The 17,828-nt window shown below is 37.3% G+C and overlaps 1 protein-coding gene across 1 annotated transcript; it reads left to right on the forward strand.

The window, feature by feature from the left end:
* Positions 1–3: 3 nt before the first annotated feature.
* tspan34b (tetraspanin 34b) lies at positions 4–9,026 on the forward strand. The gene is made up of 8 exons (XM_060892383.1): positions 4–227; positions 3,794–3,870; positions 5,094–5,309; positions 6,947–7,021; positions 7,112–7,219; positions 7,741–7,866; positions 8,221–8,313; positions 8,486–9,026. Exons 2-8 carry the CDS (start codon positions 3,814–3,816, stop codon positions 8,543–8,545), a joined length of 735 nt encoding a protein of 244 aa, XP_060748366.1. The 5' UTR covers positions 4–227; positions 3,794–3,813; the 3' UTR covers positions 8,546–9,026.
* Positions 9,027–17,828: the final 8,802 nt, after the last annotated feature.

The raw sequence follows: 17,828 nt of genomic DNA on the forward strand, positions 1-17,828 counted from the left end.
CCGTCAGTCCCACTAGCTTTTCTTTCATCTCTTCTCTCCTCCCTCTTTCTCTCCGGCAATTGTAAACCTGCTGCAGTTCAGCCAGAATGATTGAAGCAGAAGTGTAGAAAAGACAACCCGGTGCTTTGTATTTTCAGCCCTGTTTTCTGTGGACGTTCAGAAATTCAGAAAGTTCCAACGCTTCCTGTAATCTTACATTCTCCTTCCCCTTCAAGTCTTCAGTAAAGGTAAGAATATCTTTCACTCACTCTGTATCACATGAATTCTCTTGAAGCAAGTTAATTTATCTTTACATTAAGCTTCTTCGATGAACTTCAACCACAAACTACCCCAAACAGACATTATTGTGTCATTATTTTGAGTTTGAAAAAGTAAATCTCTCTATTTACCATGAATATACCGGACACTGAACTCTTTCCAGTTTTTTTTTTTTAGGTTTTTTTTTTTAAAACATTGTTTTGTTTTAATATGTATAATGGATGTGTTTTTAACAAGTATTTTAACAAAAATTGCCGTTATATAATTGGTTTGTCATTTCTCACTCTTAGTGCTCAAGAGATGTCCACAGGTTTAGCTATCTCCAGGAAATGACCGTCACCAGGTGTGCCCTGAAATTTCCAGCTCATTGCCCCTAGAAAGAACGAGCAATAAAAACAAATAAAGTGACAACAGGAAAGAAATCCAAAAAAAAAGGCTTAATTAAGAAAGGAAAGCCCCATTAGCATTTCTTCTGAGTCATGCTGAATAATATATGTTATTTTTATTCAATTATACATCAGAATCAGTTTATTGGCCAAGAATGTTTTTACACACATAAGAAATTTGGTACCGGCTATTGGTGACCCTCAAAAGTAAAGACATAAAATAATGACACTTAATGCATTTAATTTACACACCGTGCTATCCAAAAAAAAATAGAAATCGAATGCCCGCTGCTGTTTTTTGTTTAAACAAAACATGAATGTCCTTGATCTTATCTGGGCTCATGATAATTCAAATGTCCATGCAAAACACCAGCGAGCATCATACCATGTACAGTGGAAATTAAATGCAATTGATGAAGACTAGTTTTCTGTTTTCACTGAGTGGATTGAGATTCAGCCTGGGTGCTTAATAAATCAGTGAAGTAACGCACTTAGCTGGTCAAGTGTGATACTGAAATGGGCCATGGACAATAAATGTTTCCTGTTTCTATACATACATACATGCATGTGAGTGGTAGGCCATGTTAGCGAGACAGAGTGAAAAAGAACCCACCTCTGCAATTAAAAAGCTCTGGAGATTTCAGTGTTGCTGTGATAAACCTAACACTAGATAAACATTGACATAACGAGAACAAACTCATGTAATTCATGCTTTCTTTTGTAAAGGGAAGTGCAAATGAAGTTTATTATTCCGTATCTGATATTTGACCTGAATAGATACCATACAGATAATGATTTTTGTGACAGGGAAGAAAAAGATGAGATGGTATCTGATGGCTGCTGATTGTGATAAAGGTGACAACAGAATTTTAGAGACCGTAAACATCAATGTCAGTGATATTTATGGGAAATGAGACAGAAGTTGAGTGAAAGTTCTTCATCACCACTTGGTCTCTTGGCTCAAATGCTATGTATGATTCGTCATGGTCAGCACAGTCCCTACATGAAAGGAGACATGTCAAATAAAAATCCCTGTCCTGTGTGGAAATAAGTTTTATCCTTTCTGATCTAACAGTAAATAAACATTTATTTAAAGTGATTTTTCTAGATATTAGAGCATAATGATTCTGATGCACACTGTGAGTGAGTAACCTGGTGAAATTTCTAGCTATGATTCCTCTGTTGATAATATTGGTAATGAACACATACAAATAAATAAATTGTATTATCACTGTCTTTACAGCTTAGGCACCTAAATGTTTTCAAAAATGAATATGTAGAGCTTTTTAATATAAAGAGCATGGAGTATAAAATATAAAAAAAACAGAGCATTTATGAAATTATTTGGTAGACCACTTGATCTAAGATTAGTGGATTAAACAATTATGGATAAAATCTGATTAACAGACATTGTATAGGCTTAACAGATTATGAGAGCACTTGTGTATGTAGGCATTTAAATAAAAGCTCACAGGTAAGGTTTTTTTTTAAAAACACTTATTTGCATGATGAGTGTAAAACTATGAACCTAAACATTAGACATGGTAGTGTAACATACAACTTTTTAAGGCAAAATACTAAATACCTTATATTTAACGTATACAGTGATATCATTTAGGTTACATGACCAAATTAATCATTGAATTGAAAATTAATGTAAAGATTTCGTTTAGACTTCTCATCGAGGTTAACAAAAAAAGGTGGTCCATATCCTGAAATACACATTTCTAACACTCCTCATCTGATCCCACCATCTTTCAGGATACAAGGAAGACATGCATCATTATACTTCTCTGTACTGGCACCTTGGTGGTGGACTGAAACTTCCCCTAAATGTCAAAACAACTGAGTCACTGGCTGACTGTAAACAATGTGAACAAGACAAGAACTCTTCCTGAAATAGTAAAACAAGCACTTATATAAAAATAGAAACTTGTCTTTGGGTTCTACAAGCTTTATTGCCTCCCAACAGAGTTTCAGACAACGGTATTAGTCCATGGCCGAGTGAACCAGTATCAATCTATTAATTACAGTATTAGAGACTTCAGAACCTTCTGTAAGTTGCTCTGGTTAAGAGCTTATTCCAAATGGCATAAATGTAAATTGAAAATGCCAATCCTGCTTTCTGTCACTTCTTGCACTTCAACGAACTCTCAAAAATGGTGAACCACATATACAGAGACTACCTGTCCCTTATAAACCCACAATATCATGTTTAAATATCTCCATTTTGGACTTAGATGTAAAGTTAATGTATATTTTTGGAAAACACCTCTGTGCAAATTAGTAACCGCAGTTACCGAATAAGCCAGTCACTCAGATGGTAAGGGATTTGTTTCCTTGTTTTCTAACATTTATCCACGCATGCAAATGGCCCTGTTTGTCAATTCCACAGATCCAGGGGACTGATAGGGCTAATAGCATTTCTCTTTCTTGTAACCTTTTTGAATGCAATTTACTTGTTTTCAATGTTTCATACAATACCGATTGTCCTCGATTTAATAAATTCCACTAAATGTTCCTACCATTGTTATGCCATGTCACTCCCTCTCTTTCCATCATATAATAGTTTTCTTCAATCCCTTTAATGTGTGTAATATCTCGATGTTCCCACAAGCGCTACAGTAATTGCGGTTACAGACCTCGGTGTGGTTGAAAAGGTTCAATTTACCTTGCTGTTTTCTGTGTGATTGAATAATAATCTTACTCTAAATTAAACTAAATGTGGACGATTTTTCTGAATCTTCTATAATGTAAAAGACCCTATGAGTTAAATGGTTTGTGATTTCTATGTGGTTTACCCAGGGTAGATATTCTAAAATGAAAGCTGTTTTCAAAAGTAAATTTGCTGCTTTTGCTAATCTTGATACTGAACTGAAAGATTCAATTACTGTTGTAGTTTTGACACAAGGATTCATTTAAATAACTAATCACAGCAAGCAGCTGTTTCTTGGATAGAGATACTTAAACCCAAAAGCTTTTTTAATAAAACTATTTAATAAAACAAACAAAAAAAAAACAGATTAAACAGTAGGGTATGAGTTGTACTGAGCCCACAATCTCCACTCTATTAGGACTTTTTTAAGAAAACTGACCAAAGAACCCTCCTGGCCTTGAGTGCTGACTTAATGTCTTTATGTCTGTTTCAGGTACATAAGACACCGTCAAGATGGGCTGCTTTGCATTTTTGAAAACAATGATGTTTATTTTCAATGGAATCATCTTTGTAAGTACAATGGATTTTATCGTTTTTTTATAATTGCATTTTGTCTCACCTGTAGATCCTTTTGGGAAAAAACAATCAGCTAAATGCACTTAAATGTATATTATAAAAGATTTTGTAATTCCAAGTATAGCTCCTTCGCTCCAAAGCCCTTGAAACACGCCCACATGAATGACAGGCAGGCCGAGATATACACTTATTTCTGATTGGATGTTTGTTGTCAACCTCATTTGTTTGTTTGTTTTTTTCGTTATCCAAATGTTTGGTCATGGCATTTAGTCATGGAAACAGAGAAACAGCACAAAGATACAGTAGGAGTTCTTATCATAAAATTCATCCATGGGAATGGGACAAATGATGCATGTCAGTTGTTAACATGGAATGAATATTTGCTGCTTATTGTGCTTCGAAATGTGTCACTACACAAATTAGTAACACAGTAACTGAATTTACCTGGACTGTCACCCATGTTGTGAGAGTTTTATTTCCTTCCTTTCTGACCTTTATTCTGGCATGCAAATGGATCGCCCTACCACCTCGGTGAATAAATAGGGTTAATGAGGTTCCTTCTTATCCTTTTTCTTATGATGGCTGTCGACAAACATAGCTCAATAAAGGATAATGCTGAAAGAAAATTCTGGATATTCTACTAATGTCCTAAATAAAGTAATTAAAGTGTGTTCTAAGTACAGTTAATTTACATTGAGTAGCTCAATGACATGAAGCACACAAAACCCATATAAAAACATAAAGAAAAGGCTCCAAATAAAACTCAAAAAAAAAAAAAAAAAAAAAAAAAAAAAAGCAAAGTTCACAGACAACTGAAAAAGTGAAAATGTCAGTGATATCTAAGGTGAAAGAGTGCATACTAAGCATACCATACACTAAATAACCCAGTAATCCATATACAAAAGAAGCACAATAACTCAAGCCAAATTGTATAATCTGAAGTATGGATAGCGGTTCAGGGTCTCCTCTTATATGGATTTAAATTTACCCAACCTCAGGGGCTCTTGTTGGATAAGAATGATTTTCAGAACGAACTATCTGTCCATGAAAACTCTTGTGAACCATGAAAGGATGCCCCAAATAATGTATAAAGCAGGAATAAAGAGCCATGTGATCAAGTTTTCATGTGCATTTTAATAAAAAGGAGAAATGTAATCTTGTATCCCTGTTTCATATAATCTCTCCTCTCTCTCTATTTCTGTCTTCCTCTTTCTCAGTTGGCTGGAGCAGGTATCTTGGCTGTAGGTATCTGGGTAAAGGTAGATAATAACTCTATCATGGGTGCTCTACAAGGTCTGTCTGGTGCCCCACCTGAGCTGAAGCAGGTTCTGAATGTAGGCTACCTGCTGATTGCTGTGGGCGGTGTGCTGATGCTGCTCGGCTTCCTGGGCTGCTGTGGCGCCGTTCGCGAGAGTAGGTGCATGCTGCTTACAGTAAGTCTGCTTCCTCAGTTACAGCATTTATAACACAGTTAAAAGACCAGACACATGAACTTGTGTTATAACCCTAAACACATGTTGGCACTCTCGGTTCTGTAGATAATGTAAACTGCTATGTAACATTATGGCCTCTTCTTAGTATGGGTGAGAACTTACATACAACTCATTTCATATCATAAAGGAACTACATATCTAAAATCTAATAAGGAAATATATCTAAAATTAATCTTGAATTTTGTATTATATTAATCTTTATAATAACCTTTTGCTCTATGTTTATGTTCTGTAAAGCTGCTTTGAGACAATTTCAATTGTTAAATGCGCTATTGTTAAACTTGTTTTCTAGAAGTATAGTTAAATTATTACTTAGTAAATGCACTAATCCAGATCTATTAATTGCGTATCTTCAAACTTTAAACTTTACTCACTAAAGAACTCTTTTAACACATAAAGGCTTTTAGAGACTGGGAAAGTATGACGTAATGATCTGTTCATTCTCTACAGATGATATCGCCTTTACCACAGACAATACATTCTGTTCTCTCAGACTGTAATCCTTACTAATGCTCATGATCGAGGATTAAATCAGTGACGGAATGTACAACAAGGGATAATAATAGTGAATTAACCATACAAAAACAATTTCATATTATTTTAGTAGTGAACACACACCCAAACATGAAGCTCAACACTCTGGTGATACATAGTTTACTAAATGAAAGTATTGTCTCTGCAGTAATAATTCACTTGTGTAAAACGGTGAATTTGGTAAAAACTGTTAAAAAAAAAAAAAAACCTCAAATATCAACAGTATATAAACAAGGGTAACATAGGTTTGTTAACTAGCTAGTCATCTATGCTTCCAGCTATGGAGTTAGCTAAAGATGCATCTAACATAGATTCTCTTAAACATCAAAAACATAATTTACAAATCATTATCACCCCATTTCCTTCTTATTTATTTATTTATTTATTTATTTATTTATTTATTTAAAAGCTGGTAAATTGGGTTAGGGAGGCTCAGGTGTCTCTGCTGTCACAGACAAGCAACTGAAGCATAGACTTTCAGTAGAAAAGTCCTTTTTTTATTGGGTTTCAAAAACTGAATAATTAAATTATTAAAATAATCGTATTGGTGCTGCACTAGAGTCCAAGAAGTATTTATTCACTAATTACACAATTTTCAAACTGTGCATTCAAGTTAATTTGGTCTGAGCATGATTAATGCTCTTAATTAACTACAAAAAATACAGCATGATTCTTTCACTCTACTATCAAAATGTTTTTGATACATTTTTGAAACCACTATAAACTTTTTGTTACACAGTATTTCATAATTGCACAATTGATTGTTTTATAATGGATAATAAAAAAAGAAATGTACCATGAACTGCAGATGTTGCATCCAGTGATTCCACCATGTTTTGCTTCTGAAATTCTGAAACTGCTTCTTATGTGCGTTTAACTTGTAAATACGATCTTTGTGACATGACTTCAGTGCACTAATTGTTGTCACAGAGGTCCACATCACACTCAATGCACGTCTTTTACTGTATACAGTATGTCTAACACATCCGTTGAATTGGTCTAAAGTTTGGTGCCCTCACTTTTATTGCTCTTTCTCTCTGCAGTTCTTTGTCATTATCCTTATAGTTTTCATTGCTGAGGTCGCTGGAGCAATTGTGATTTTGGTCTTCAAGGGACTGGTAAGTAACACAAACACCTTTTACAGATCTGGAGAGCTGCTTTCGATTACTTATTGCTTAATGGTTTCTGCTGCAAATTCTGTCTCTCAGATACAAACTCTGATAACTCAGCTGGGAGTCACTGTAGTGGACAGCATTCGAAAAGATTACGGCAATAATCCAGATGTCACGGGTCTGTGGAACACCACCATGGACTTGGTTGGTAAATTTTGTTGTTAATTACAGGCAAACTTGATACCGTTTTTTGATTGTGGTTCAAATCTTAATTAAAGAAAATTTAAGACAAATTCAAAATTCAAGATTCTTTTATTGACTCGATACTGAGTACAGCTTATTTAAAGCAGTCCTTCCAGCGCAATACACATAGAATTTTTTGAAAGCTAAACAAAAAACGCAACATTGGCAGTCAAGGCAATTGTAATAAATCAGTTACTGTAATTGATGTATAAGGTATAAATAAGTATGTAAGTATTTTATATAGATAAAAATAAATAGATATAAATAGGTTATTGCACAATAGTCAAAAATAGGGATTTGCATAATATGAGAGAGTATTAAAGTGTAACGGAATATAAACATGTCAATAATATATTATCAGTAAACAAATCTTTGCCTGATATACTTACATGATTACAAATGATTGGTCATTAATGTCTGTAATTTCTGCCTTATGTCTGGGGTATGTTTAACACCTCTTCTGTTTGTTTCTGTGTCTGTAGCTGAAATGCTGTGGATTCAACAACTTTACAGATTTCACAGGTTCCCCGTTCTTCCAAAACACCCAACTGTATCCAATCCAGTGCTGTCGGCTTCAATCCTGTAGTTACCTAAACGCTACTGTTGCGGTAATGCAAATAACTAATGCAACTAAAACTTGATAATGTTTTTATTTTTTCCCTAAATTTATTTTATGGCAGAGATCTATTTATCTAGCTACTAAAACAGCTGGCAGGAAAGTGAGCACTGAAAGATTTAATTCCTATAGATTGACCAATGAAAATACAACGACCAGATAACTAGAGGAAGAAAGTGTTTATTGTCGTTTGTTTTTGGCTTTTTCATATTTTATATCTGCATAATAACAATATTTATTTACAAAACAATTTAGAAATCCTTATACTAAAATATGAAAATCAGTAATATCCCATTCTTTTTTTGTCTACTATATGATTATATGATTTTATCTTTTTCTTCCACAGAATGTAAATGGATGTTTGCCAGCATTGATGAAAATCGTTGATTCAAATGCAGTTGTCATCATAGCTGTGGCCTTGGGCATCGCCGCACTTGAGGTAGTATAGCAATTCCCCTTGTCTTTATATAAATGTCATTCACTACTACATAATGCAAATTCATAAGAATTCTTGTATCAAAAGTGTTTATTGGTTCTAGCATACTGCCATTTTGTTTAGTCGTTTTTTTTCATGAATAAAGTTTCTTCTTTTTTTTTTTTTTTACTATTAGCTCTTCGCCATGGCTGTCTCCATGAGCATGTATTGCCACATAAAATCCACAGAAGCCTGAAACCTGACCAAAAGACCAATCCCGACATCTGAAATTTAAAATTTTGCATATCTACTGAAAACCTTTTCAAAATAAATGTTGATTTTTAAGAATTGATGTAAATTAAATTTTTTTGTTTCTTATATGAACACTGAATATGTGCACAATAATATATTTATGTTCTTTAAAGGATTTATTATGATTAATGTTTAATTTTATTATTGATTCAGACATGTTTTCTTCAGATAACTCAGTGTCTACTGACAGAGTGTTATAGACACAAAAATTATCAATGCCTTTTTATCCAGTTTTTGAAGTGAAAGTATCTGCAATGAATTTTATAGACATTTATAGATATTTTGTGATAATTATGTTTCTTAAAAATGCATCTTTACAAACATTGTTTTTTGTAAATAAATGACAAATTAAAGAATGAATCTATTAATCTTCCAAATTAAGTGAAAATTTGTTGCAGCCAATATTAAATACCTCTTTTCAGTGATCTCTACTTTTCTTAAACTGGCTGAATGGCAAGTGTGACATCTGGCATAACCTATAACTGGTACAACTGGTAATACCATCTCTACTATGAAGCATGGTGGTGGCAGCATCATATGGTGTAGGTGTTTCTCAGCAACAGGAATAGGAGATTGGTCAGAATTAAGGCAAGGGTGAATTCATTCAAAGGCATACATCAGAGCAAAGGGCCACCTTTCAAAATAGAAATGATCAAAAGCATTAAGGTTTATTGGCCGTAGATCGGCGGTGTCCAATCTTATCCACAAAGGGCCTGTGTTTGTGGATGTGTTTATTGACTCATTGACTCATTGACTTATTGACTTATTTACTTGACTCATTGATCATCACCATCCAACTGGCAGGGTTTTATTCCAACCAAGCAGAAGCCACACCTGATTCCACCTGTTTAATCAGTTGTTCTTGGCTTTTAGTAGACTCTGGTGTGGCTTCTGCTTGGTTGGAATGAAAACCTGCACGCATAAGACATGGCCCTTTCCGGATAAGATTGGACACCGCTGCCGTAGATGGATAGCAACAAAAGACAAAAAAGCAATAAAATGTTTGACAATTTGAAGGGTCTGGATATATCCCAAACCCATTGTATAACTAGCCAATTTCCCCAGTCATATCCCAAATATGTTCACCAAGCTTAACAGCTAGCACACATTAAGCAAATCATTTGTAGGATTTATTTTTCTTTACCTTGATTATATATTTATTATTAGTTTTTTAATTGTTCAGAGGTGTAATTCCTAGTGTACATTGTTCTTATTCGGTTGTTTTTATTTTCTTGTTTATTGGACTGTTTTTTTATGAAATAAATAAATGAAAATAAACAAATTTATAAATAAACACAAAACATTAAGCAAAATTCACAAAAATATAATATGTAGAGCATGTGCAAAATGTGTAGAGCATAAGCATGAGCATGTATATACAAAATCAAGCATATGTAGTTTTACTCTCAGTGGTTCTTATTGGACATTTCAGATATATTTTCCTTGTACACTTTTAATATCCGGATAATATAAGCTATACAGTCGCTCAAAAAGCTTATGAAACAGTAAATGCATTGTGCTTTCTATACACATTTGATGCTCTAGATCAAAACAATGATAAAGATTTGGATCATGAACACACTGCTACCCAAATTTATGCACTTAAATGCAGAGAAATGAGAAAGAAATCGTTATACACACAGACACACACACACAACATTTACATATTTTACATGTATTTGAACTGATATCCCTGTGCAATGAGAAATTAATGACCCAGCAGGCAGAGGATGAAGAGAGTCTTTTTTCTTTTTTTTTTCATTAAACAGCACTTTCTTATTCTACACCATTTGACACTGAAGCACACAAAAAATGAACAAAATGAATTACAATTAATTGCAGCATAAGGCTCAAGTTTAGCTCAGCGGGGTCAGGGCAGGAAAGGTCAGCTCCATCTCTCTATAGCATCTGCCAGGCATCTGGCAGCCTGGTGAGAAGGAAAAGTAGAACATAATTTGGCTGTCATTAACCACACAGCGTTGCAGGCAATCAATCAGTCATTACTCTCTCTTTTTCTCCTTTGCACCCCTCTGCTTCACAGCTGGCAGTCAATCACGCCCCCTACTGTCCAAAGAGAAAATATACAATCTATCACAATAAAAAGAAATAGATCAAATTTAATAGAAAATGTAAAAGAATTAAAAAACAGAACGTGCTTTCTGAAAAATTACGTGATAGAAGACTGTGAGTTGTGAACAAGCAAGCTGTAGACCACACTGCCATCCAGAGCCCGCTTACCTCCTTTCAGCCCACACAAACTGCTCTTTATGCCCCTTTTTCTAGCAAATATTACACCCCTGGATGATGCAGAGAAATACCTGGAGATGTTTGAAGGTACCACCCTGGTGTGCAGTTGGTTGAGGGGAGAGTGGGGGCTGCACATCTATGCCCTCCTTATGGGAGAAGCCCAGATGGTAGCCCGTAGGCTACCATCGTAGAGTGCCAGCTACATTACATGGCCGTGCAGAGAACCGTGCTTGAGCGTGTTGGACTGTCACCAGAGGAACATCGGGTAGCAGTTCCATACCATGGTGCTCAGAGAGGGGTATCAGCTGTTCATATATGCCCAGCAGCTCTGGATGCAGCTAGACCCTTCCCACCTGGAGAAGGTCAATGAGGAAGTGGCACCGGAACAGTTCACTACTGAGTTGGCAGCAGAAACATTTGAGTTGGTCCAGAAGCATCAACTTGACTCATTGATCATCACCATCCAACTGGTCAAGCCCTACACATCTGTGTGCATGGACACAGCAAGACAGCACACGTTACTGCCGGTTACCAGAACTTCTCCCACCCCAGCGCCACATTGTAAGGGACTGCTCCTGCATGCAGCTTCCCAACCTCCCAACCTCCCAACCTCCTGGGCATTTAGTTGGGTAATATGCTGGTGTGTTTCCAGATTAATAAGTCCAAAACAAGGCCAAAATTGGAGGTGAAACGAAATGGCTGGTAAAGATACCATCAGACATTTGTACCTAGTTCGAACCTTACCAGCTTGCTGATTGACCTCACTAAAAAAATGGAGTCCCAGACACAGTGCAGTGTTCGGAGCAGTGCCAGCAAGCCTGTGTGAGGGTTAAAACAGCTGTGGGGTGTCTTTGATTCATGCCCTTAACTTTTCCCCTGTCCTGACACATCGGACAGGAGCTAGGGGCATTCTCTCATACTGCTTGCTGGGACACCCACTCTTTGTTTGGGCCACACCACCCTTTCAGTGGCTCCATTACTTAAAGGATGCCAAAATGTTTCTGATTCTGTCTCTCTCCCTTTCAGTGTTTTTCATTTTTGTGATTATTAAGAGAATGACGGTAAGATACTTTGTGGCAGCATTTAATTCAGTTAGAATTTCATTCTTCGGTGTTGAAATATTAGTCCACCTTACAATTGTTGTGCAAAGCAAACATAGAACATAATTAACATTACCTATATCTAGAATGACACCACTTACACTGTAGGTGTCAGTCAGTCACATTAAATGAGTAGACAAACATTTTTGAGCCCTGTGTTGTTTAAGATGTCAGATCTCATTAAAATGTAAAACTAAGAAATCTTTCTATTCCAACAACCCGTTTTTTGAAACTAGTCAAGTCAAGTAAAGAAGCTTTTTTTGTCAATTTGACCATATATAACTGGTGTAGTACATAGTGAAATGAAACAATTTTCCTCTATGCCCCTGGTGCTAAATGAAGACACAAACCTACATAAGACAACACAGGACTAAGTGCTGGGGGGCACGGTGACTTGGTGGTTAGCACGTTTGCCTCACACCTCCAGGGTTGGGGGTTTGATTCCCACCTCCGCCTTGTGTGTGGAGTTTGCATGTTCTCCCCGGGCCTTGGGGGTTTCCTCCGGGTACTCCGGTTTCCTCCCCCGGTCCAAAGACATGCATGGTAGGTTGATTGGCATCTCTGGAAAATTGTCCGTAGTGTGTGAGTGCGTGAATGAATGAGAGTGTGTGTGCCCTGCGATGGGTTGGCACTCCGTCCAGGGTGTATCCTGCCTTGATGCCCGATGACGCCTGAGATAGGCACAGGCTCCCCGTGACCCGAGGTAGTTCGGATAAGCGGTAGAAAATGAGTGAGTGAGAATGTTAAGTGCCTTGTGATTTGCAGAGCTGTAAAAGGCACAGAGCTGGGCAGCACTATTCTGCTGCCTGGGGACAGAACTAATTTCCAGGACTGAAAATGTAAGAAAGATAATAAACTAGCAAAATGTATTAAAAGGCAACATTGGCTTGAGGCATATACATGTATTTATTCTAGGTCTATAAACATTTTTTCAGATGTTTCACCCTGCCCTCAATTTCTGAGCTATACCGCCCCCTGGTGGTGACACTCTCCGCCCCTCACCATACTGTACCATTATGTAAGATATCAGTGTTTTGCTATTGTCAATGATTTAATACATGGACATACATTTTTATTATTTTTTTCCCCCACATATTACACATACATACATACATACATACATACATACATACATACATCATAGGCCTAATACCTTTAAATACAATTAAAATTTCTAAAAACTACATGTGCTTACGTGATAACACTTATAGCTGACTGTTTTCTTATCCAGTTCATAATTATTATTACCCCATTAGGAGTCTGGTGGAGAGAGGAGAGGACTGAAATGTTGCTATCCATGCTCACCATTCCAATTTTTTGGCATAAATCTTTATTTTTATGATAGTGTTGAATGTGCTAATGTTGAAAGCCCCTCCCTCACGGTCTCTAACCTATACAGCATAGCTGGTCTCACTACTGTCTTGTACAACTTTCCTTTGATTCTTGCTGACACACTTGTCAACACTCACTCCTAACACTTTTCTCCACCCACCCACTCCAACCCGCCTGCACTCGGCTCTTCACCTCTCTTCCAAGCTCCCAGTCGCACCGGACGGTTGACCCTAAATACTTAAACTTCTGTACCTTCTTGACCTCAGCCCCCTGTAACCTCACTGTCCTACTTCCCTCCCTCTCGTTCAAACATGTATTCTGTCTTACTACGACTGACTTTCTGGCTGTTCCTTCACCTGCTCCCTACTCTCACTACAGAGCAAACAGATACAGTCATCCGCAAACATCATTGTCCATAGAGATTCCTGTCTGAATTTAGCTGTCAACCTGTCTTGCACCATAGCAAACAAGTAGCAAACATCTCACTGCTGTCATACTCCTCTCATACATATTCCAAACTACTCTGATATACTTCTTTGCCACTCCTGACATCCTCACACAGTATCATAGCTCTTCTCTCGGCACACTGTCATACGCTTTCTCTAAATCCACAAAGACCCAGTGAAGCTCCTTCTAACCATCTCTGTACTTCTTCATTCACAGAGCAAAAATTGCATCAATAGTTCTCTTTCTGGACATGGAGCTATACTGCTGCTCACAAATATCCACTTCCTTTCTTAGTCTAGCTTCCTCTACTCTTTCCTATAGATTCATTGTGTGGCTCATCAACTTTATACTTTTGTAGTTACTACAACTCTGCACATCACCCTTGTTCTTAAAGATCGGCACTAGAACACTTTTCCTCCATTCCTCAGGCATCTTTTCACTCCCTGCTGAACAATCTAGATAGAAAACTTAGACAATACCTTAATATTTGCTATTTCCTGCTCTGCAATATTCACCTCTTCCTCCTGTATTTCCATCCTAATTTCCTCATTCATCAGCTCCTCAAAATACTCCTTCCATCTTCTACGTGCACTCTCCTCGCCCGTTAGCACCTTTCCAACTCTATCTTTAATCACTCTGTTGAACATCCTTCCCATCTCTATCTCTCGGTCTTATTAAACTCTACAAATCCTTCTCACCTTCCCTTGTGTCTAACCTGGCATACAACTCATTGTATGCTTTCTGTTTGGCCTTTGCCATGTCCCTCTTCACTCTGCACTGCGATTCTTTTCAATCCTGTCTATTTTCTTCGATCCTTTCTACATCCCACTTCTTTTTAGCTAGACTCTTCCTCTGAATGCTGTCCTGTACTTCCTCATTCCACCACCATGTTACCTTATCTTCTTTTCTCCTTCCAGATGACACACCTAGCCCCCTCCTACCTGTCTGCCTGTTCACTTCTTCTGTAGTTTCCCAGTCATGTGGAAGTTTCCTGACCACCCAAAGCCTGTGTCAGCTTGAATTCCTCACGTCATTCTTCCTTTTTTAACTTCCACCACTTGGTCTTCTTTTCTATCTTTCCTCTCCTCTTCTTCCTGACCACCAGAGACATCTTACACATCACCATCAAATGTTGTCTGGCTACACTATCTCCTACCACAACTTTGCAGTCACTAAACTCTCTCAGATTGACTTGCCTACATACAGTGGGGTTCGAAAGTTTGGGCACCCCAGGTAAAAATTTGTATTAATGTGCGTAAAGAAGCCAAGAAAAGATGGAAAAATATCCAAAAGGTATCAAATTACAGATTAAACATTCTTATAATTTGTCGAAAAAAGTTAGATTTTATTTCCATCATTTACACTTTCAAAATAACAGAAAATAAAAAAATAGTGTCTGAAAAAGTTTGGGCACCCTGCAGAGTTTATAGCATGCACCGCCCCCCTTTGAAAAGCTGAGACCTGACAGTGTCATGGATTGTTCTCAATCATAGTCTGGAAAGACCAGGTGATGTCAATCTCAAAGGTTTTAAATGCCATGACTCATCTGAACTTGCCCCAACAATCAGCACCATGGGTTCTTCTAAGCAGTTGTCTAGAAAACTGAAACTGAAAATAGTTGACACTCACTAAGCAGGAGAAGGCTATAAGAAGATAGCAAAGCATTTTCAGATGCCAATATCCTCTGTTCGGAATGTAATTAAGAAATGGCAGTCATCAGGAACAGTGGAAGTTAAAGCAATATCTGGAAGACCAAGAAAAATATCAGACAGAACAGCTCGCAGGATTGTGAGAAACCCACGTTTGACTGCACGATCCCTCCAGAAAGATCTGGCAGACACTGGAGTTGTGGCACACCATTCCACTATAAAGAGATACTTGTACAAATATGGTCTTCATGGAAGAGTCATCAGAAGAAAACCTCTTCTACGTCCTCACCACAAAAATCAGCGTTTGAAGTTTGCAAATGAACATATACTGTAGACAAGCCTGATGCATTTTGGAAACAAGTTCTGTGGACCGATGAGGTTAAAATAAAACATTTTGGCCGGAATGAGCAAAGGTACGTTTGAAGAAGAAAGGGCACAGAATTTAATGAAAAGAACCTCTGTCCAACTGTTAAGCATGGGGTGGATCAATCATGCTTTGGGGTTGTATTGCATCCAGTGGCACAGGGAACATTTCACAAGTAGAAGGAAAAATGGATTCGATCAAATTTCAGCAAATTTTGGATTCTAACTTGATGCCATCTGTGAAGAAGCTGAAGTTAAAGAGAGGATGGCTTCTACAAATGGATAATGATCCTAAGCACACCTCAAAATCCACGGTGGATTACATCAAGAGGCGTAAACTGAAGGTTTTGCCATGGCCTTCACAATCTCCTGACCTCAACATAATTGAAAATCTAAGGATAGACCTTAAAAGAGCAGTGCGTGACAGACAGATCCCAGAAATCTCAAACAACTGGAAGACTTTTGTAAGGAAGAATGGGTGAAGATACCTCAGAAAAGAATTGAAAGAATACAAAAAGCGTTTACAAGCTGTGATACTTGCCAAAGGGGGCAGTACAAGGTATTAACTCTGCAGGATGCCCAAACTTTTGCAGACACCATTTTTTTGGTTTCTATTATTTTGAAAGTGTAAATGATGGAAATAAAATCTAACTTTTTTTGACAAATTATAAGAATGTTTAATCTGTAATTTGATGCCTTTTGGAGATTTTTTTTTTAATCTTTTCTTGGCTTCTTTATGCACATTAATACAAAATTTTACCTGGGGTGCCCAAACTTTCAAACCCCACTGTAGCATGTAGTCTACCTGCGTACTACTACCTCCATGCTTAACTCGATGTTACTCTCTCTGCTGGAAATAAGTGTTAACTACATCCATTTCCATCCGCTCAGCAATGTCCACCACCATCTGTCCTTCTAGGTTCCTTTTTTACACCAAACCTGCATATCACCTCCTCATCACTTCTGTTCCACTCACCAACATGCCTGTTGAAGTCTGCTCCAATCACTACTCTCTCCCATCTGGTAATACTCTCGATCAGCTCATCTAACTCACTCCAGAATCTCTCCTTCTCTTCAAACTCACAGCCTACTTGTGGAGCATAACCACTGAGGACATTTAACATTTCTTACTTCACCCTGTCTGACACTCTTTTCACCTCTAAAACATTCCTCACAAACTCATCCTTCAGGATCACTCCTACCCCATTTCTCTTCCTATTCACACCATAATAAAACAGTTTGTATCCCCCTCCAATACTATGTACTTTCTTCCCTTCCACTTGGTCTCCTGCATACACAGTATATCTATCTTCCTTCTCCAAATCCTGTCCTCCAGCTCTCTACCTTTCCCGGTCATTGTACCAAAGTTAAGAGTCCCTATTCTCAGACATATACTCCTGACTTTCCTCGTCACTCTCTGTCTATGGACCTTTCTCCCTACTCTCCTTCCCAGGCCAACAGTAGTCCAATTTCTGCCGGCACCCTTAAGGTCGACAGCCCTGCTGCCAGTCGTCATTAATCCGGGCCTCGATCGATCCGGTACGGAATTTCCACAAAAGATTTGCATGTTTAATTTGGCACCGGATGGCCTTCCTGAGGCAACCATCTCTATTTATCCAGGCTAGGGACCGGCACAGAAGTCTTTGGCTTCCAACTCCTGTGGCTAGATTTCGTCACTGAATTCAACTCAGTTATAAAAGCTATTCAAAACTTGTCAGTGTGTGATAAATGACAAAGGTGCAGAAATTGAATGAGGTCATGAGGGAACTGAGAGGAACTGTATATTTGCTTTTGGGGATGTAAAATTATTCAGCTCTCCTATCCATTTCATCGGTGGGTTATAACACTAGACTACACCACAGACTTGTCTTGGACAAAATAGAGCTGTTAGAATGAATCATGGTTCTGGGAAAATCACACCAGAGTTTTTTTTTCTTTTATTTACAGTGGTGGAAATCACAACACACCATTATAAATGTTTTTTTTTTATATAATATATAATAATACTTTATATATAATATACTGTCTATAATACTTTATATTTATTTATTTATTTATTTATTTATTTTTCGATTGATTAAATAAATAA

Source organism: Tachysurus vachellii, chromosome 18 (assembly GCF_030014155.1).
Source record: "Tachysurus vachellii isolate PV-2020 chromosome 18, HZAU_Pvac_v1, whole genome shotgun sequence".
NCBI lineage: Eukaryota > Metazoa > Chordata > Actinopteri > Siluriformes > Bagridae > Tachysurus > Tachysurus vachellii.

What these genes read in the sequence shown, in the direction of transcription:
- tspan34b (XM_060892383.1), top strand. Translation starts at nt 3,814, where the DNA reads ATGGGCTGCTTTGCATTTTTGAAAACAATGATGTTTATTTTCAATGGA. An exon ending in TTTTCAATGGAATCATCTTT is followed by an intron (nt 3,871 to 5,093) that starts GTAAGTACAATG and finishes CCTCTTTCTCAG; the next exon opens with TTGGCTGGAGCAGGTATCTT. An exon ending in GGAACACCACCATGGACTTG is followed by an intron (nt 7,220 to 7,740) that starts GTTGGTAAATTT and finishes CTGTGTCTGTAG; the next exon opens with CTGAAATGCTGTGGATTCAA.